This window comes from Actinia tenebrosa, unplaced genomic scaffold (assembly GCF_029948245.1).
Source record: "Actinia tenebrosa isolate PJP-AT-01 unplaced genomic scaffold, QUT_ActTen_1.0 PGA_scaffold7__59_contigs__length_16204524, whole genome shotgun sequence".
Lineage (NCBI taxonomy): Eukaryota > Metazoa > Cnidaria > Anthozoa > Actiniaria > Actiniidae > Actinia > Actinia tenebrosa.
Window position 1 is genome coordinate 8,232,612 of NW_028292584.1, and position 21,703 is coordinate 8,254,314.

The window sequence follows — 21,703 nt, forward strand, 5'->3', positions numbered from 1 at the left end:
GGTCATTTTTCATGGATTCTGTGGTCGACGTTTCTATTTGTTTTCATCTCGTCCCAAAAGTCTGTTTCCGCGTGGTCAGTACCTTATGTTCATCGGTAATGACCAGTGCGTATTTCTTCTTGCTATAATTTTACGTCTGAAAATCGTGAGTAGACCGCTGACTAACAGTACTGCGTTGAGAATTTAAAGATTTAGTTGCACTAAAAAGGACTTGATTGGCATAATCATCTATAGGTTCTTCATTTATCTAGATTCGCATGGTCGTATCCAGATATTTTGAGCCCAAATATTTTTCAAAAGGGATATTTAGTTTTATAGTCAGTTTTGTAGCACATTTTCATGGGTCGTTCAGTGGTGGGGTCTGCAGAGACACTATCCTAGGCCGATATATTTTATAAAAGGGACGTTTAAACAGATCAGTTTTATAGTGCAGTTTCATAGATCATTCAGTAGTGTGTGTACAGACTTATGCGGTGTGTGGAATTTCATGCCAGATGTAGGATGACTCACATACTTGATACACAAATTGACGTTCACGTTTTACAAGTGCGGAGAGCTTGAATTATACGTAAATTTAAGATCGTTAGGTTTGTAAGAATAAAGTGTCTTAGTGCTTTTTCTCAGGTTTCATGAAAGTACACTTCCAACGGTATCATAGAGAGAGACATCTTGACCGTTTTTAAGATCGTGGCCACTTTCTATTGGCATGTTCGAGGAGGCACCATGTGCACGAGGATCATTCTTGTTGAAGGCACCTTTGGACTGTGTTCCATCAATTACATCGTACACGGGCGCATATTGAAGGACATTTTTATCAATAATACTATCATAATGATGTGGTTCTCTGAAAGTGACCAACGTGGCACCGGCGCCAGACTCAGGAATAGTAGACAAGGCTTCCTTTCTGGTTCTTTTTGTTAGATCTTGTTGCCCTTCTTTGATTGTCTTGTTTTTGGGCTTGGATGGTTGATTGTCAAATTCTTCCACGACTTCGTATACTTTATTTGCTACACTGTTGCGGTGTCCTAATATAAAAAATGGTAAAAAGAAAATGGATGTCAAAAATTAAGTGGTTGAATTAACTTAACCTTTCAAAGTCGTGTTTTTCTAACGCTGATCCTGGTAATGAAACTAGTAGTATAGGCCGCACCGCACGATCCGTATTTTTGCGGTGGATTTACTAATTTTGCGGTGGATTCGAGTATATTTGCGGTGGATTTAATTATGTTCTAATACGTCACGCATTACGTGTATCATATGCGGTGGATTTAATTATTTTTATTACTTATTACCATAAAATGACGGGTAGGTCTTGTGAAGTTGCCATGACGACCAATTGACGCCATGAGTTTATTGTTTGACAAGTTTGGACAAGTCTTTTGTTTACCAATCCAATTTATAGAGCGCAGGGATTTTGAATTTTTAACTCCAAAACTCAACCAACCAACCAAGCAAGCAAGACCTAACAATTTACTTTTGAGAAACGCAATGGCTACGTTATTCCAGCTAGGCTCTCGAGGATATCACGCTACCGTCAATGAATTCAAAGGACTACTGAAAATTTGATGACTATTGTATCCAACACAATGCACTTAATGACTCATAAACGATAAACAATAAGACCTACTAAGTTCTTCCTAATTATGCAAAAATCAGCTGAAAAAGAATAGTTCTGCCGTTTATCTTGTTCTATATTATATAAACAGCATCTCATCGACCTCACATCGACCTCTCATAGACCTCTCATAGACCTCTCATCGACCTCTCATCGACCTCTCATCAAGCTCTCATCGACCTCTCATCAACCTCTCATAGACCTCTCATAGACCTCTCATCGACCTCTCATCGACCTCTCATCAAGCTCTCATCGACCTCTCATCAACCTCTCATAGACCTCTCATAGACCTCGCATCGACCTCTCATCGACCCTCAATCATAGAAAAAATAAGCAGATATAAGATTATTATAAAATCAGTTATTAATTTTGGTATTTCAAATGGTCTTGGCCGTGGAAAAGAGAATTGGTCATGGGCTTCCTGTGTTTTTCAATAGCTAAATCGGATGGGCTGCCTGTGGGAATAAGAATTGCTCATGGACTTCCTGTGTTTTTCAATAACTAAATTGGATATGGGCTTCCTGTAGATTTGTGCATTCATAAAATTGTTTTGATGCCGTGTCTTATTTATCACGTGACAAAAATGATTGAAGGAAAGAGATATGACAGCATTAATAAGCTTGAATGCTAGGGAATTTTAGAGTCATTGTACTACTAGAATGAACGCTGTTTATATAATATAGAACAAGATAAACGGCAGAACTATTCTTTTTCAGCTGATTTTTGCATAATTAGGAAGAACTTAGTAGGTCTTATTGTTTATCGTTTATGAGTCATTAAGTGCATTGTGTTGGATACAATAGTCATCAAATTTTCAGTAGTCCTTTGAATTCATTGACGGTAGCGTGATATCCTCGAGAGCCTAGCTGGAATAACGTAGCCATTGCGTTTCTCAAAAGTAAATTGTTAGGTCTTGCTTGCTTGGTTGGTTGGTTGAGTTTTGGAGTTAAAAATTCAAAATCCCTGCGCTCTATAAATTGGATTGGTAAACAAAAGACTTGTCCAAACTTGTCAAACAATAAACTCATGGCGTCAATTGGTCGTCATGGCAACTTCACAAGACCTACCCGTCATTTTATGGTAATAAGTAATAAAAATAATTAAATCCACCGCATATGATACACGTAATGCGTGACGTATTAGAACATAATTAAATCCACCGCAAATATACTCGAATCCACCGCAAAATTAGTAAATCCACCGCAAAAATACGGATCGTGCGGTGCGGCCTATACTACTGAAACTACAATATTATTTGATAGTTCGCCCCTTTTTTTTTTTTTTTTTGTCCGTGCGAGCTTTTGGCTTTGGAAAAAGAGAGATTGTCAATGCAGGCTTCTTGCGAATTTTTTGTCAGTGAATGGAATATGAACAAAATAATTGCTCTCCATAAAATAATGCTTTACCTCCAGTATTTGCTTTTCCTTTCACATTGTTATTAAGTGCAGAAGCGGTTGTCGCAGGTACGAAACTTGGATTGACGTTTTCGTAAGGGTGGTGGTGTTTATCTCCTAGGTCTTCTCCTTCATAGCTCTCATTCTCAACCACCACTAAAAATGAAAAACCGTACTCAACAAAAATTGTAACTAAGATTACGCTATGACGTAAAACCTTTCAAACAATTTAAATTACTGCAGATAAGAAGGAATAGTTTCTTTTTGGCTTCAGTGTAATTTTAAACTGATTTTGTGTTGGCAGAATCTAAGTTAGTAAAGCAGTCTTCTACCCTGGGTGCCAGAGACCGTGTGAGGCTGAGGGGCGAGATAGAGAGAGAGGCACCCAGGGTAGCAGTCTTCTGAATATAACTGTAGATAAGGCACGTTTTAATGTTCACGTTTATAAATGTGGCTACTGTAAAATTAAAAGGTAGGCAACATTGCAAGGGGAAGGAAGTAGAATAGATTACAGTAAACATTTGTCATATTAACAAAATAAAAGACTTCAACTTTTTTAGTCTTTTATGAGTGGGACTATACTAAGCATGCATAAGTATTTCTATGTATAAATGTATTCATATTTATAATAGAGAGGGGGACTAATTTGTTCACCGACTTACTAGCAGCACTGCTGTTCTTTCTTAGATCATCAGACCTAGAAATTAAATGAAAGCTGACATTATTATGAAATTACTGCACTAATCATTAATGGCTGATTGGGACTACGGTTTTAGGAAAAGTAACACCCTCTTCTACTTTCTTGCTGGCAACAAATTTTGGCGGGTCTCTTTTGTAGCGAGAGTTTTTTCCGTGTAACACAGTAGTTTCAGTTAAAATTGTTTCGTGTAACAGCGCCATACTGTTTACCTTTTCTTTCTTCCTCTGGCTATTATCACTATGATTATAACTAATGCCACCAAAGCTGCAAATCCTCCTAGTACGGCACCAATTAAAGCACCGGAGAATATCTTCGAGGAGCTGTCACCGTCCACATTTACTTTGGGTGCAGTGGTCTAATAAAATAAGAACACAAGAGCGAAAAATTATTGTTTTAAAATCTGCTTTAATCTTGGTTAAACTACAGGTTTAATAATTGTCTTAAAGGAGTGTGAAAAATAAAGTAATAGTTACCGTGTTTGGTTTTGGCGATGGAAGGGAAGTTGGCAATACTGTAGACGATGCCGGAACTGCAGAAGACGTTTGGCTTATCGACGATGGTGTTTTAGGTGAAACAGACACCATGGACGGAGGAGTATTAAATGGTTGAGCAGTAAAAAGTGATGGTGTTGCAGAAGTGGGCACAGATGATGATGTGGTGGATGGTTGTGGTGTAGTTGTTGAAGGCACAGGAAATGATGGCACGGGGCCTGAGAAAGTTACTGTGTTTGGTTTGTGCGATAATGGTGAAGTTGACAATACTGTAGACGATGAAACTGGAAAAGACGTTTGGCTTATCGATAGTGACGTTGTAGGTGGAACAGACAGTATGGACGAAGGAGCAGTAGATGATGGAGCAGTAAAAAGCGATGGTGTTGATGGTTGTGGTGTAGTTGTTGAAAGAACAGGAAACAATAGCGCGGGGCCTGAGAGGAGAATATAACAAAAAGAAGAATCAGTAATTACAAATGCTCTTTAAATTTCTCGCTTCAAAATGCGGAAACAGAGTTGTTCCACAAGAGGTTGATTTTGTCATCGTTATTCTCTCACTCATTTGCCAACTCACTTAGATAAAAATGCTGAATAAGATGTATATTTCTTCTCTTGCGTTTTATAAAACAATTATTATCCCTCGTGTTATATGTAATATCACAAATACTTTCTTTCTTCTCGACTTACATTCAAGTTGTCCCTGTATTTTCGCCACGATACACTGAGATGATTCCCATGATCGATCTGAACAGTTAATTCCTAGTCTAATAATCCGACCACTTGGAAGAGGGTAAGCTGAATGTTCTGTGGAGTTGACCTAAGAAAAATAGCCTCAAATTTAGCAAATTACTTAATACTATAATAATCAAATGCCTGAATGGTTTGGTTGGAAAAAAGGAAAAATCGCCCTTTTTGCTGTTGTATAAACACAATCAAGTGCTTGGACCAACATGCGCTACAAATTATCTTTTCGACCAGTCAAAGCGTATTAAGAGAGTATTAATTCGTAGTAACCAGTTCAATCATTGTGGAATTTCATCAAAGTTGTAATTCATGATCGCATTGTTTTAGCTTACCAAGACATATCCAAAATATTTGCCATTAGATGGTTGTCCATAGCTGATTTGAAATCTTTTGGTTACTAAAGTACTATTCAGTTGCTCCCATTGACCGTTACATTTTAAGTATGCGGAGTTTTGAGGCCTTACTGCACATGTCGTCCCCACAGGTAGTTGTATATATAAGCCAGTTGTAACGTTTGACAAACTGTGAGAATCAGTAACATTTGGTTTTAAAGTCGGCACTGAAACAGCTTCTGCTCCATCAAGCGAGAATGAACATCCTAGAGTTAAAAAACATATTTTAATCATATCAATAAAATTGGTAATTACCAAATAGTTATCAATTTTACAGTATTATTTAAACCTTGTTAATAAGTAAACTTGATTATCAAAGTGAAAAATATAGTTCGTTTTTTTTAGTGAAACAGGACAATAACACACAATGGAGTCATTTACCTGTGAGCTTTTGAAGAGCAGCATTCTTTGCACATTTCCATGTTTCGTTATGAAACAGAAACGTAGTTTTGTATAAACGGGAACCGCTGTCTTTCTCGCTACAAGTACACTGACATACCGAGCCACTGAATTCTCCGTTCATCAATGGACATTCTGTGGTTCCATTATTATGACACAAAGCTGATGGGATCTGAACCACGTCTGGTTGAATCTTACCGCTAGAAGTTCTGACTCGACGAGTGATGATATATTTCTGCGCAAAAGCTACATCAAATAAGAAAACAATAAACAGCAATGGTATTTGCTTCATCTTGCAAAACTATGATCCAAATTATAGCGATGCTTCACGATATCTTATCAAAAATAAGCTAAGAGTTTCAGCCTAGTTCTCTCTTACTAAGCTTACGAGATAAACTTCGTTGTTTAGTGTCAGAATCCAACCCCCAGTACTTGATAGCTTTACGAATACAACTGCACTCTCTATTTCCCTTTCTAGCCTAGACATTCAATGTTCCGCATTTGAAGTAGAGTTCAACCAAGGTAATTCTAAAGGAGGGAACTATCTTCACAAATTCAACTGCTAGATCGGTTAAAACAAGATCCTGTTCTAGAAAAGTGTTTCAGCCAAAATAGGCTAAAAATGTGGTACCAGAATGGAAAGAATTTGGGCTCTTAACGAAACTATGATGCATGGATGACTACGCACTCATGACTGAGACGGTATGACAGAGATTGACGCACATGAGATAAATATATCAGTGTATTTTTGTTCAACTTCCTAATTGTCTTGCTGTTATGAATGATATTGTTAGTGCTTTATTTATTTATTTCAACAATATTTATAGCAGAACTAGTTTAAAGAGATTCCTGTTGGGAATCCATCATACTTTTAATACTCATACGATATTGGCGTACTGAACCATTTGCAAGTAGCGGCTACTTAGCAAAATATAGCAAAATATCTAAACCAGACCGAAGCTCTTAGTCACATTCTTACATAGCAATTAGACGATACTGTGACGACAGCAGTCGACAAAAATTATATTTTTTGTAACGTTTATCTATAATTTTTAGCAATCTATTTTTAGCAATTAAACTTTATAATTAGCAGACTACGTACTTAATTTCATAATTAGTCGATTCTGTGACGAAAGCGATCAACATAAAAGACACCTTTTGCACAATTTATCATTACATAGTTTGAGAAACATTCTTTCATAATAATCAGCCGATGCTTTGACGGCAGCAGTCGACAAAAAAGATATCTTTTGCAACGTTTAGAATTTTTAACGAGCTATCTATTTTTAGCAATATAGTAAGCTTTAATTGGAGGACTACCTAATTCCATGATTAAGCGATACTGTGACGACAACAGCCGACAACGACGACGTCAGTCCTTTTTGCGCATTTATCTATTAGCTTCCAAATTATTTATGAAAAGTAAACTTTAATTGCTAGACTACCTATTTCTATAATTAGATGATGCCACGATACGACAGCACACGACAGAAATGACATATTTTGTTTACGGCTTGTCGCGCTCAAATTAGTTCCTGAATGTTTTACAAATATGTTTTATTAACTTTTTTTTATTAGGAATAGCTAAAAGAATCGCAATTGTCTGAGATAGTGTAACGAAATAAAAAAGCCAAGACGTATAAACATTATTCTGTGATCTCCAAAGTAAAAATAAAAAGATGAACAGGTCAGGGATGGGAAATTTAAATAGAAAGCAAGTGTCTACTGTGATTTGCAGCCACGTGTTAAGACAAAGCAAACAAACAACCTGCTTTGACTTCGTGAAGCAAGAATATTAGATATATACTCTCATAAACACTAGATCAAATGAGCAACCTGTTATTCGTGGATCTGAAGTACTTACTGAGTATCCTCTTGATAATTAGACCTACTGATGTAAACATATTTTTCTACACAATTTGATGACGCAAGTAACATAATAGGAATTTTATCTACATCCTGTGCCAGATAAAGACTCCGTGTTTGAAATACATAGGTATTAAAATAAGATAGAAAAAAAACTACAGATTAGGAGAGAAAACAAAGATTTTTTAAATTTTTTTTATAAACTAATGGGTGTTTTTCATACAAATATATGTATCCATATAGATGTTATACACGCACATTCATTAACTTATCTTACTAGAGTGACCACAGTAAATCCGTGAAACACTAATTACTTAATAGTACAAAATAGTGCTAGTTAAACAATAGAAAACAATGGAATTTGCATCAAATTGTGCTATTTAGCGTTACTAAAGTTTCACGGATTTACTGTGGTCACTCTAATAAAAACTAATAAGTTAATATTGTTGTTTATTTATAAAGTATACACCTAGATAAAATTCAAATGGTACAAAACTTAATAAAATCTTGATAAGATCAAATTAGGACGATACGCAAAAAATGCGCATGTTTAGAATATCGGAGCACATCGACAAGTTTTACCTGTTTAAAAAAATTCTGGGAATATTTATTTATAAGTAAAATGGTTAGCCGCTGGTGTTGGTTAGTCCACGGTTTTACTTGGCCAGTTCATCAAGTCAATCTGACTACTGAATTTTAGGTAATTTTAAACTTCCCACCATGATCAACTAGATTATAGACCTTTAAAATAAGATAGGCATAAAATGCCTAATCCTAAAATGCCTCATTGATCTTCTTATTTGGTGGACTGCTTACTAATTGTCTCCAACCGACTCATACAGTGTATTGGTATATCCACGAGTGTCATTAGATGTGGCTTCCTGGTGTGGTTCGTTAAAGATCCCATATACATGGGGTGCCTCTTTATCTGGGTGTAATTCCTCGTGCACGTTATACTTTTGCGTACCGTGCGGTTGTGGTTCCTCAAGTGCGTAATAGAAAGGTTCATCTTGTTCGATTTCGCTGTTGTTTTTGTTGATGGTGGACCCTGGAAGACTGTGCAATGGTTCTTCCTGCATCGTCAATTCATCTGCTGTTCTCTTTTGTCCTTCAAAGAAATGAACATTTCGTTATTCATATAGAGATTTTAAGCTCAAAGTTATTGCAGAAGTCTGGGAAGAGATTTGCTATATAAAAATAATATTATCATGCAAATGCTTCCTTTAATAGTCCAGTAATTTTCTTAGTAATCCAACACACGATTTGAATTTGTTCATTAGGAGGCATAGGGGGACGTTCACGAGGACCCGAAGATTAATCCTCTCGACTCAAAACTTTATTCCGCGGTCTTTGACACTGCAGTATTGTTAAAAATGAGATTATGGTTCAATCACAAGCATTTGGAAGCAGCTATTAAATTAGTCGAGAGCAAAAATTACATACATGAGCGGTTTTTGATGGACAGTTTAATGTGCGCTTCGCTTTATATTATATTGGCCCATTGGCACGCTATGCACCTTATAAAGAAGAAGAATATTTGACTGCACAGTCTCACTTTATTAAAAGTTATTACTACCTTCCAGATCTGCTTGTTCTTCCATCTGAGGAGTTGGCTTTTGGGCACCACCAGCTTTGTCCTCTTCCTTTTTATTTTCTAAGACCACTAAAATGGAAAGCAATCGAGAAATTTGTAATACGTGTTATTTCATAATTATCATATTTTAGCTGATGCATGGTCAAATTCTTTGCAAAGCCCTATAACATTCTACACGCAACGTGGTCATATCAGTAATTGTTCCATGTTATGATAATACAATTATTACATTAATTATCATTATAAGTTATTTAAATCTTTATAATAACAGAGAGTATACAGTGCGGTCCTAAACAACAGCATAGAATCAAATGAAGTTCAAAATGGCAAAACATATTGATGGCTTATGATTTATTAACTATTCGTGCGATTGTGATGAGTTTTGTGGTTATGTTACTTACATTCACATGTGCTGGCTTTCCTGTCATTTTCGATGAATCTGCTATAAAATCCAAAGCGGAAAATTTAAAAATCATGAGACTCTTGCGCGCAAGCAAGCCGCGATGGAAGTAGTTGAAGTCAATCAATTTACAATTGAAGTCAACCACGTATTTGTTTTATTACCTTCTTTTCCTGAGCCTGATTATGAAGAATATGAGTATTATTAATGCAGCTAATAATGCAACTCCGCCCAGTGAGATTCCTATTATTGATCCATTAGTAATAAGGATACTGGAGTCCTTTTTAGGCGCCCTGATGTTCCCTCCAGGTTTCTAGTAATAAAGTTAAAAGGTTTCTAAAAAAGCATATGTAAAAACCTGAGCATTTCAAAAACGTATTAAGAATTTTACGAATGATATGATACGTTAAGAAGTGTTGTAACTCAGTAATTACAAATGAATGACGAAGATTACCCGAGAAGAGGATGTTGTTGGAGATTGAGATGTCATTGACGGGACAGAAGTAGGGTGAATCGGCACTAGTGGTTGAGCCGGTGGGGTAGTAGAAAGAAGCGGAGACACAGAACCTGTATTGTCCATAGAAGAAAATATAATATGAATAAATAAAAGCGTAGTCGCTGTTTCAGTTTTCAAAATTGCAAACGACTTACATTGAAGTCGTCCTCGTATTTTCAAGAGGATACACTGAGATGGTTCCCATGGTCGATCTGAACAGGTGACCGCTAGTTTGATAATACGACCACTAGGGAGAGGGTAAGTGTTACAATATTAGCTTACGCAGTTGTAATTAGATACTTAGAGAAGTGATTGTTTGATTAAAGACGTATAACTATTTCCCCACCAACACGAACACGTCTTGAAACATGGTGTCAGAAATAAATTGGAAATAACGCTTCCAAAGTAGCTGAAAAAACCGTTAAGTTCCTACTGCCGAGGCATTGAAGAAGTAATATGTCAAGTAAGGAGGAAGCTTCGACCAGCAGCGGTCCACGAGGACCAATATTCACGTCGCATTTTCCGGTACCAACGCCGATGAATACCAAAGGAGATCAAGTAAACAATTGGGACTTCTTTAAACAACAGTGGGAGGACTACGAAGTCGCAACCGGACTGTACCAGCAAGACCCAAAGATACGACTAGCAACGTTTCGCTCTGTAATGGGGAAGGAATGTCTGCAAATATTCCTTAATCTCAAGTTAAGTGACGAAGAAAAGAACGACGTAAACACATGCTTAAACGCGCTAGAAGCCTACTTCAAACCAAAGCGCAACGTGGTGTACGAACGATATCTGTTCAACAGCTGTACTCAAGGCCCAGAAGAAACCGTAGATGGCTACGTAAATCGCCTTAGAAAATGCGCTTCATCATGTCAGTTTGGTCCGTTAACGGAAGAGCTTATCAGGGATCGACTCGTTCTTGGTATACGAGAACACGCAACAAAACTACGTCTTTTAAAAGAGGACAGTCTAGATCTCAACAAAGCCCTCAACATTTGCCGCTCAAGTGAATTAGCTAGCAGTCAGTTAAAAGCCATGAGTCTAGTGGATAAGACAAATAACGAAGAAATCAATGAAATACGAGAACGGAAGCCTAAATCTCCAAGCAAGCCAAGTGACAAGTACAACAACAGACGTTCCCACAGAACGCCAAGCGAGGACAGTAAACGAACTACAAGTCGACGAACGAGCAGTTACAAGTGCTACCGCTGTGGTGGTTCTCAGAAACACAAGTTAGAAGACTGCCCCGCCTATGGCCGTGAATGCAAAACGTGCAAGAAACAAAACCATTTCGCGTCTGTGTGTAAATCGAGGTCAAGCAATGTCAAAACGATGACAGCTGAATCAGGAGAATCAGAAGAAGGAGAATACTCATCCGACGAATTCACGTTGAAGATTGAAGAAGTTGGTTCGGTGAAAACGAAGGGCAAGCAGCTTTTTGCAAAGCTTGAGTTTATGAACACCAATTCCAGTTATAAAACGGATTTGGACTGCCAACTAGACACAGGAGCGACCTGTAACGTAATCAGCCACAAGGATGTAGCAATCATCAACCAAGACGGTAATCCGACGCTCAAGCAAAGCAATGTCAAACTACGATTGTTTGATGGATCAGTCATGGAAACATTAGGTGAAGTGACACTTAAGGTCAACGAAAAACATTGCTTCAAATTTCAGGTTGTCAACGGAAACCACAAACCAATTTTATCAGCCGAAACATGCCAACAATTAGATCTAATCAAGTTAAACATCGATCATCAAGTCCACGCGGTTCAAGAAACCGGAACTCTGCCCCTAACTAAAGAAAGTATCTTAAAAGATTTTCGAGACGTCTTCGAAGGATTGGGAAACATTGGTAACGCTACAATCGCAGTTGACCCAGATGTCACGCCAGTTCAACACGCGCCTAGAAGAATCGCAGTTACGCTTCGCCAGGAAGTCAAAACAAAGTTAGCTGAACTCGAGAAAAGGAAAATCATCGTCAAAGAGACAGAACCCACCGAATGGATCAGCAGCATGGTCGTTGTAGCCAAACCTGGAAAGATACGAATCTGTTTGGATCCCAAAGATCTAAACAAAGCGATCAAACGACCCAAATACCAAATGCCTACGATGGACGAGATGCTACCCAGACTCGGCAAGGCCAAAGTCTTCACAACGTTAGACGCAAAGGATGGGTTCTACCAAATCGGTTTGGACGAAGCTAGCAGTAAGCTTACAACCTTTTGGACCCCATTTGGCCGTTACAGATATCTACGCATGCCTTTTGGCGTCAGCTCAGCCCCAGAGGAATTCGAAAGCACCCTACACGAGCGACTGGGAGACCTAGAAGGCGTGGAAGTGCTCCGCGACGATATGTTAGTGGTCGGTTACGGTGACACATTAGCAGAAGCCAACAAAAACCATGACGAAAATCTGCTACGTCTGCTCAAGAGAGCAAGACAGATCAACTTAAAGCTGAACAGCAAGAAGCTCATCATGCGGAGAAAAGAAGTGAAGTTCATGGGACACATCTTGTCATCCACCGGACTCAAGCCAGATCCAGATAAGGTCAAAGCAGTGACCGAAATGCCAAAGCCTACCAACAAGCAAGAGACACTCAGCCTACTAGGCTTTGTAAATTATCTCTCCAAGTTTCTCCCTCGACTATCAGAAGTCGCACTGCCTCTTCGTGAACTAACCACAAAGAATGCAAGATTTGTGTGGTCACGCCAGCACGACAAAGCCTTCTCAGAAGTTAAACAACTCGTGATTGCGCATCCAGTACTCAAGTACTATGACATGAGCGAAGAAGTCACTATCCAATGTGATGCTAGTGAGAAAGGCCTCGGAGCAACCTTGCTTCAAAACGGCCAACCAGTAGCGTTTGCATCCCGAACTCTCACACCAGTTGAGCAACGCTACGCACAAATCGAAAAAGAATGTCTTGCAATCGTCTTCGCTTGTGCAAAGTTCAGCCAGTACATCACACGGAGAGAGCTGATAACAGTAGAATCAGACCACAAACCTTTGCAAGCGATTTTCAAGAAATCCTTGTTAGCAGCACCCAGCAGGTTACAGAGGATGATATTACGCCTACAGCGATACAACCTGAACGTAACTTACAAGCCAGGACAACAAATGTACGTGGCAGATCACCTCTCACGAGCCTTCCTCGCAGACCAAGGAGAACCTGGAGACGAGTTCCAAGTGTTTGCGCTAGAACTAGAAGGAATCAACCCCCTCGACAATGTAAAGGTCACAAGTGAAAGGTTAGCGCAACTACAAAAAGCCACAGAGCAAGACCCTACAATGCAGTCACTTAAGAATACTATACTAATAGGATGGCCTGACGTACGTGACAAAGTACCAGTAGCTATCAGAGACTACTGGCATTTCCGAGAGGAACTGACACTCCACAACGGCATCTTATTCAAGAATCAACGCATCATCATACCTCGAGCCCTCAGATCTGAAGTAGTCGCGAGGTTACACTCAAGTCATCAAGGAATCGAGGCGTGTGCAAGGAAAGCACGAGATCGCGTTTACTGGCCAGCAATGAACCACGACATCGAAAATGCAGTAAAGGCTTGTCATGTGTGCTCAGAATATCAACCAAGTAACCCCAGCATGCCAATGCAGTCGCACGAAATACCCGACAGACCTTGGAGCAGACTAGGCACAGATCTTTTCACGCTGCAGAACAGAGACTATATAGTCTTGGTAGATTACTACTCAGACTACATAGAAATAAGTCCCCTGAAAGATACAACCTCAGCATCCATTACCAAGTTTCTGAAGGAACAGTTCAGTCGACATGGGATACCCGATGTGCTGGTATCCGACAACGGGCCTCAATACGTCAGCAACGAGTTTGCTGAATTCGCAAGAGACTGGGAGTTCAAACATGTCACCTCATCGCCATACCACCCAAAGTCAAATGGAAAGGCGGAATCAGCAGTGAAAGTAGCCAAGAGCCTGCTCAAGAAAGCCATGCAAGACCGTAAAGATCCGTGGTTAGCCTTGCTAGATTATCGGAATACCCCCACTCAAGGAATGCAGAGCAGCCCAGTACAGCGCTTGATGTCTAGGAGAACAAAGACACTAGTCCCCATAGCAACTAACCTTCTGTATCCCAAAGTAGCGGAAGGTGTGACAACCAAAATCCACCTTAAGCGCCAGAAAGCCAAAAGTCACTACGACAGACATGTAAAGGTCCTACCAGACCTAGAAATAGGCCAAGAGGTAAGAGTAGCGCCAAACCAGAGAGGCAAGCCCTGGGAAGTAGGGAACTGTAAAGAGAAACTCTCAGACAGGTCATACCTAGTTGAGTCGAACGGAGAGTTACTTCGCCGAAACAGACAGCTTTTAAAGCCCGTCGACGAAGCACCGAAAGAACCAGCTAGTGACACACAAGCATCACCAGAGGCAGCCAGTGCAAGGACACCTCAAGTTCTACCTGCGTCAGAACCCGCGGTCAATCCACCTATACTGCGAAGAAGTCAGAGAGTGGTTAAGAAACCTGATCGGTTTACTTGACTACCAAACATTTATAGGACATTGATTTTGTTACAGTTGAACTTTAATATCCATATAATCATTTCGTAGTTTAGTCAGCCATTTTGTTTGGTCATTTATTTTTTAAATCTTTAAAATCTTTCTATATCATCCCAGCCCTGTATTTCAAACATTATAAAAGGGGAGATGTTACAATATTAGCTTACGCAGTTGTAATTAGATACTTAGAGAAGTGATTGTTTGATTAAAGACGTATAACTATTTCCCCACCAACACGAACACGTCTTGAAACAGTAAGAAGAATCTTGTGTGTTATCAGCCTAAAACAGAAGGATCATTTTCTTTGTTATGATATACAGCTTTATATAACATCAAAAAATCTTTGATTAGTATATAAAATGTCCAGTTATTGGATTTTAGGCCGTGCATCACGCTGCCATTAAACATATACGACAAACTAATTACTTAGCATAAGAAAGATATGGATGGGAGCTTACCTCAACCCCGACGTTCATATCCTTCCAATTATGAATCAAATGTAAATTGAATCTTTTGGTTACTAATGTAGTGTTCAGCTCTTTCCACATCCCAGAACATGTTAAGTACATCGAGTTTCCATCTTTCAGAGAACACGTTGCTTCTCCTGGGATCGATATGTATTTCTTCGTAGTAACATTCGATATGAAGTGCGGAGTACCATCAGTAATCGTCGTTGGTACAGTAAGGATGGTATCATTTATTCCCTTCTGATCAAGTGATAATTGGCATCCTAAAGTAAAATAAAAAGGAATTCGAATAACGGTGATTGATAAGCAATAATATCATAAATCATCGGTAAGCAAATGCTTCATTCTACCATGAACCTCGGTCATATCCTGTGTTGTTGGTTTTCATTGAAATAAAGTATTGTATTGCATTCTATGCCGTAATCCGATCCTTTCTGATATTCTTCTCCTGTTCTATTTTATATGCTATATATATAGCTTGTTATCCTCATAAGAATTCTTACCTGAACGTCGACGAAGTGCACTGTTCTTCTCACATCTCCAATTACCATTGTAGAATCCAAAAGTACTTTTGTAATAACGATGAGCACTATTGGTTTTTTCACAAGCACATTCGCACACTGAATACCTTCTCCCATCTATAATTGCACATTCTTTAGTGCCATCATTGTTATGACACGAAGATGATGGGATCCGAACAAGGTCTGGTTGATCATAGCCATTAGCACTCATGACCCGACGGATGATACTATAGTTTTGTCCAAAAGTTAAACTACAACATAATGCAAGCATAACAAAAGATGAAAGCTTCATGACTGAGAAAATTAGCCGGATTGCGAACCAAATGTTGGACCAAATGTACGACAAACTCTATTCCAGGTTAACTCTGATTTAGCTCTTAATGGACGTCCAAATAAAACAACAAATTGTATGACAAATTGTATTTTCACGAATACTGATTAGCAATCTGGAAAGGGCTCGGGTTTGCATCTTGAAAATTTCCGCATTGAAAGTCATTAGCAAGCTAAAAATATCAAGCTCATCTAAATGAGCGCAATCAATTTAAAAATTGATTGTATCCGTTATAAATGTCTGTTTCTTGAAGAAAATGTATAACTTTATAAAAATTTATGAAAGTATCAAAAGTTATAAAAACACTTACTAAGCAAGCTAAAGTATTATTAACTTCGTGTATAGAAGTATTTTCGGTACTTATGTCAACTGTAGTTCCATTTGAGGCTTCTCGATCGTGACCGACAACATAAAGTTGATGAGACTCATAATACACTCATATTATAATTTATTGGTCTTATTATATTATTCTTTATTGATCAATGTTGACAAGAATCAATTTATTTCGTCACTTTCATATGGAAAAAGTTTTGGTCATTGAAGCATATGAATGACCAACGTTTCGTGAACTTGATTTGCAATTTTGATACTTTTTAGACGGTCTGTTGCAGAAGCAGTTTTTAGAGCGGCTATCACCATAGAGTGCCAATAAAGACTCCCTTATTCATTGTGTTTTGCTCCAGCTCTTTTGAAAGAGTCCAATGGAGTAAGCGAAATATTCACCCATACAGTATTACACCCTTAGTCTGCAAATGATCTTAATGTCGTTTATACAAATGGATTAAAATTAGCAAATATGGTGCAGTTGTTTCGAGCTCTTTTCAGGCATTATATTGCCTCATTTTTATTATAACTTAGCACTTGGTATTCGTTAATGCACCGATGACCAATAGGATTGAGCTGTTGATAGGTGTTTTCTTATATGTCTGGACTATCAGCGGTATCATGCTTATATGTCTCATGAGGTTCTTGCAGAGAACCATATACATGTGGTACATTCCCTAGGGAACCGTACATCGAAGACTCCAAAGTTTTCTTTTGTCCATCCGCGTTGCCTTCTTGTGTCTTGTGTGGAACTTGGAGGGAACTATATACATGAGGTATATCTCCTACTAGGGAACCGTACGTAGAAGAATCGACACATTTCTCTTGTCCATCCGCGTTGCCTTCTTGTGTCTTGTGTGGTACTTGGAGGGAACTATATACATGAGGTATATCTCCTACTAGGGAACCGTACGTAGAAGAATCGACACATTTCTCTTGTCCATCTGCGATGCCTTCTTGTGTCTTGTGTGGTACTTGGAGGGAACTATATACATGAGCTATATCTCCTACTAGGGAATCGTACATAGAAGAATCGACACATTTCTCTTGTCCATCCGCGTTGCCTTCTTGTGTCTTATGTGGTACTTGGAGGGAACTATATACATGAGGTATATCTCCTACTAGGGAACCGGACATAGAAGAATCGACACAATTCTCTTGTCCATCCGCGTTGCCTTCTTGTGTCTTGTGTGGTACTTGGAGGGAGCTATATACATGAGGCATATTTCCCAATAATGAACCATACATAGAACTATTTTCTGGTCCTTCAGCTGTTCTAAAGGCTTGCTTTATCTTTTGGTTTTGCTCTGGCTTTACATAATCATACGGAGGGCTTTTGCAGACATGATAGTTCTGAGGAAACGAGTTGTTTAGTTCATCCATACTTTCATAGCCATAATTGAAATGACGACCAATTTCTGCTGTAAGGAAAAAAAACTTTTACTATCCAATATATTTTATACTAATGGTGCTTTTTAGATTTGTGAGAACGGTTACAGGGAGAACTGGTACAAAGGGGGAAAGGAGAAAAGCCACATCGCTTTGACCAAATCATTTGTGCATGGAATGACACAGGCAGGCTCTAGGTAGAAATATTTGAATATGAAAAGCTTTGATTTTACTTTAGTTGCCTTAGTTCAATCACCAGTCTCTAAGTCGGACCAGTTCCTTGGATTTTCTGTCTAGGATCCTATCTAACTATACAAGCCAACACCACTTGGGACTATAACTACTAGTTTTTGGTTTGCATGTTTCGTAACATACCGACGTACATATACAAGTAGCTGTTCTATTGGTTACCTTGATTTCCACATTTCTCGCATACAACTGCATCGACACGAAGTGCAATTGCATGATCATGCTGGTCTTCTATAACGGCTGATGACTGGTTGGTATCATCATGGGAACATTTGGTAGTAGACGCTGATAGGCTGGAACCAGGTGTTGATGAGTTGCATGTATCGCCTAAAATACAAAAATATAAGTTTACTTAAACATCATTGAACATGTATAGCTACTATGTACTATCAAAGTTGGCAATGCAAAGCTATTTGTCATTAAGCTGAGAAAAAAGTAAATTTAACTGCTCTGTAAAAAGGATATGCAGATAATTTTCTATCGGCAAAATGATTGCAAAGAAATTATGGGAAAATAAAACCAAGATAACTGCCTCAGACTGAGAGAGAATCTTACTTGAATCGTTGTTTCTTTTTTTGTCCTCTTTCCTATGAAATCAAAATCAAACATTTGTATTTTATTTTTCAACATATATTAGATAGGATTGTAACAGTTATTGAAAGGTTTTAGATGATCTGCGAGTTCGGTAAAATTTCCGTATGTACCTTCTCTTGATTCGTTTATTTATTAATATTAGTAGTATGAATGCCACTAAAAGCCCTACTCCACAAAGTGAGCCTGCAACCACTTTATTAAACCTTTCTGCAGTCGGTTTCCATGTCTGAGGGATGAAAACGAAGTGTAAGTGAAAGGAAAGTTCTGAAAGCTGAAAAGGTGTGAAATAAAGTTTATAGATACGAAATGAAAAGATCATTCAGAAAGAACGAATGGGAATAAGGACAATGGTAAAAAAAGAAACAATAATGATAACAATAATGACAAACGAAGCAGCGCAAAACAGACAATGCAGCAAAGAAACCAAATAATAAAAATTTAAAAAAAAAATTTAACGAAACCATCGAGAAAAAAAAACAGCCAAATGAAACATTTGCTTCCTTGTTCAGTGACTTATATAAAGTGTGGACGACACGAAACAAAACATCAGGAAACGAAAAGATTACTTATCGCAGTGGTGCTTACCATTGCCTTTGAGACTGACATTACTGAGATTACCCGAGAAGAGGATGTTGTTGGAGATTGAGATGTCATTGACGGGACAGAAGTAGGGTGAATCGGCACTGGTGGTTGAGCCGGTGGGGTGGTAGAAAGAAGCGGAGACACAGAACCTGTATTGTCCAATAGAAGAAAATTAAATATGAATATATAAAAGCCTAATCGCTGCTTCAGTTTTCAACATTGCAAACGACTTACATTGAAGTCGTCCTTGTATTTTCAAGAGGATACACTGAGATGGTTCCCATGGTCGATCTGAACAGGTGACCGCTAGTTTGATAATACGACCACTAGGCAGAGGGTAAGAAGAATCTTCAGTGTGATCAATCTGAAACGGAAGGATCATTTTCCTTATAATATATACAGCTTTATATAACATCAGGACTTTTCTGATCAGTATATAAAATATTCAGTTATATTGGATTTTTGGCCATGTATCACGCTGGCACTGTACATATACGTCAAACTAAGAAATAACAAGCAATGCTTAGCATAAGCTTACCAGAATCCCGACGTTTATATCCGACCAAGTATGAATTTAAAATTCTTTGATTAGTATAAAAAACATCCAGTTATTGGATTTTAGGCCATGTATCACGCTGCCATACTCCATATACGACAAATTAATTACTTAGCATGAGAAAGATATATGGATGGGAGATTACCTCTAACTCGACGTTCATATCCTTCCAATTATGAATCAAATGTAAATTGAATCTTTTGGTTACTAATGTAGTGTTCAGCTCTTTCCACATCCCAGAACATGTTAAGTACATCGAGTTTCCATCTTTCAGAGAACACGTTGCTTCTCCTGGGATCGATATGTATTTCTTCGTAGTAACATTCGATATGCGGTAAATACCATCAGTAATCGTCGTTGGTACAGTTAAGATGAGATCGTTCAGTCCCTTCTGATCAAGTGATAATTGGCATCCTAAAATGAAATAAAAAGGAATTCGAATAACGGTGATTGATGAGCAATAATATCATAAATCATCGGTAAGCAAATGCTACATTCTACTATGAACCTCTATCATATGTTGGTTTTCAACTGAAATAAATTATTGTATTTCACTTAAATGTATTTCGTTCCTTTCTGGTATTTTTCTCCTGTTCTATTTTATATGCTATATATATAGCTTGTTATCCTCATAAGAATTCTTACCTGAACGTCGACGAAGTGCACTGTTCTTCTCACATCTCCAATTACCATCGTAGAATCCAAAAGTACTTTTGTAAAAACGATGAGCACTATCGGTTTTGTCACAAGCACATTGGCACACTGAATACCTTCTCCCATCCACAATTGCACATTCTTTAGTGCCGTCATTGTTATGACACGAAGATGATGGGATCTGAACAAGGTCTGGTTGATCATAGCCATTAGCATCCCTGACCCGACGGATGATACTATAGTTTTGTCCAAAAGTTAAACTACAGCACAATGCAAGTACAACAAAAGATGAAAGCTTCATGACTGAGAAAATTAGCAGGATTGCGAACCAAAAATGTACCAAGAGTTTCCACGATGTTGGACCAAATGTAAGAAAACTCTATTCTCCCAGGTTATCTCTGATTATATGCTGTTACATTAATTGACGTCTTAAAAGAAGAACCATTCTAACTTCGTTTTCGTGGCCAAATTTAGCCTGTGTGATAGCTGCACGAATACTGATTAGTAATCTGGAAAGGGCTCGGGTTTGCACTCTTGAAAATTTTCCGCATCCAAAGTCATATTATAGCAAGCTAAAAATATCAAGCTCATTTTAATGAGCATAATCAATATTAAAATTGATGGTGTCCGTTATAAATGTCTGTTTCTTGAAAAAAAATATGTATAACTTTATAAGAAGATAAAGGATTTTATTAGTTAATTAAAGTATCAAAAGTTATAACAATAATTACTAAGCAAGCTAAAGTATCCTTTAGGAGTACTTTCGGTACTTTATCGGATATGTTTATTTCATCCTTTAACTGACTCAGCTGTAGTTCCATTTGAGGCTTCTCGATCGTGATCGACAACATAAAGTTGATGAGACCCATAAAACACTCATATTATAGTTTATTGGTCTTATTATATTATTCTTTATTGATCAATGTTGACAAGAATCAATTTATTTAGTCACTTTCATATGAAAAAAGCTTCAATCATCAACATTGATCATCGAAGCATATGAATGACGGCAACGTTTCGTGAACTTGATTTGCAATTTTGACACTTTTTAGACGGTCTGTTGCAGAAGCAGTTTTTAGAGCGGTGGCTATCACCATAGAGTGCCAAAAAAGACTTCCTTGTTAATTTTGTTTTGCTCCAGCTCTTTTGAAAGTCCAATGGAGTAAGCGAAATATTCACCCATACAGTCTTACACCCTTAGTATGCAACTGATCTTAATCAATGTCGTTTATACGAATGAAATAAATTAGCAAATATGGTGCAGTTTTTTCGAGGTTTTTTCAGGCTTTATATTGCCTCATTTTTATAACTTAGCGCTTGGGATTTTAATGCACCACTGACAAATAGCATTGGGCTGCTGATAGGTGTTTGCGTATATGACTGGACTATCAGTGGTATCATGCTTA

At 38.1% G+C, this 21,703-nt stretch overlaps 3 protein-coding genes and 1 long non-coding RNA gene across 6 annotated transcripts in view; 1 reads left to right on the plus strand and 3 right to left on the minus strand.

Moving 5' to 3' along the window:
• LOC148905479 (uncharacterized) overlaps positions 1-21,703 on the plus strand; it is a 98,288-nt gene that overhangs the window by 72,338 nt on the left and 4,247 nt on the right. The gene's annotated exons all lie outside the window — the stretch shown is intronic.
• On the minus strand, positions 16-6,373 carry LOC116286629 (uncharacterized). 2 transcript variants are annotated; one of them, XM_089039705.1, is made up of 9 exons: positions 6,124-6,373; positions 5,718-5,981; positions 5,277-5,542; positions 4,888-5,017; positions 4,183-4,634; positions 3,919-4,064; positions 3,672-3,706; positions 3,022-3,165; positions 16-1,025 (listed from the first exon to the last, which is right to left on the minus strand). In XM_089039705.1, the coding sequence occupies exons 2-9, from the start codon at positions 5,857-5,859 to the stop codon at positions 628-630; spliced, it is 1,713 nt and encodes a 570-aa protein (XP_088895831.1). In that variant the 5' UTR covers positions 5,860-5,981; positions 6,124-6,373; the 3' UTR covers positions 16-627. The 2 variants fall into 2 exon arrangements, with proteins under 2 accessions (XP_088895831.1, XP_088895830.1); XM_089039704.1 differs by having other exon boundaries at positions 5,718-6,373.
• Positions 7,337-16,073, minus strand: LOC116286630 (uncharacterized). The gene is made up of 9 exons (XM_089039991.1): positions 15,601-16,073; positions 15,089-15,360; positions 14,885-14,911; positions 10,247-10,349; positions 10,050-10,162; positions 9,760-9,908; positions 9,597-9,637; positions 9,178-9,264; positions 7,337-8,709 (listed from the first exon to the last, which is right to left on the minus strand). Exons 1-9 carry the CDS (start codon positions 15,908-15,910, stop codon positions 8,417-8,419), a joined length of 1,395 nt encoding a protein of 464 aa, XP_088896117.1. The 5' UTR covers positions 15,911-16,073; the 3' UTR covers positions 7,337-8,416.
• LOC116291584 (uncharacterized) lies at positions 16,407-20,814 on the minus strand. 2 transcript variants are annotated; one of them, XM_089039791.1, is made up of 8 exons: positions 20,289-20,814; positions 19,789-20,057; positions 19,322-19,451; positions 19,091-19,236; positions 18,616-18,731; positions 18,467-18,498; positions 18,074-18,238; positions 16,407-17,691 (listed from the first exon to the last, which is right to left on the minus strand). In XM_089039791.1, exons 1-8 carry the CDS (start codon positions 20,596-20,598, stop codon positions 16,868-16,870), a joined length of 1,992 nt encoding a protein of 663 aa, XP_088895917.1. In that variant the 5' UTR covers positions 20,599-20,814; the 3' UTR covers positions 16,407-16,867. The 2 variants fall into 2 exon arrangements, with proteins under 2 accessions (XP_088895917.1, XP_088895916.1); XM_089039790.1 differs by having other exon boundaries at positions 16,407-17,694.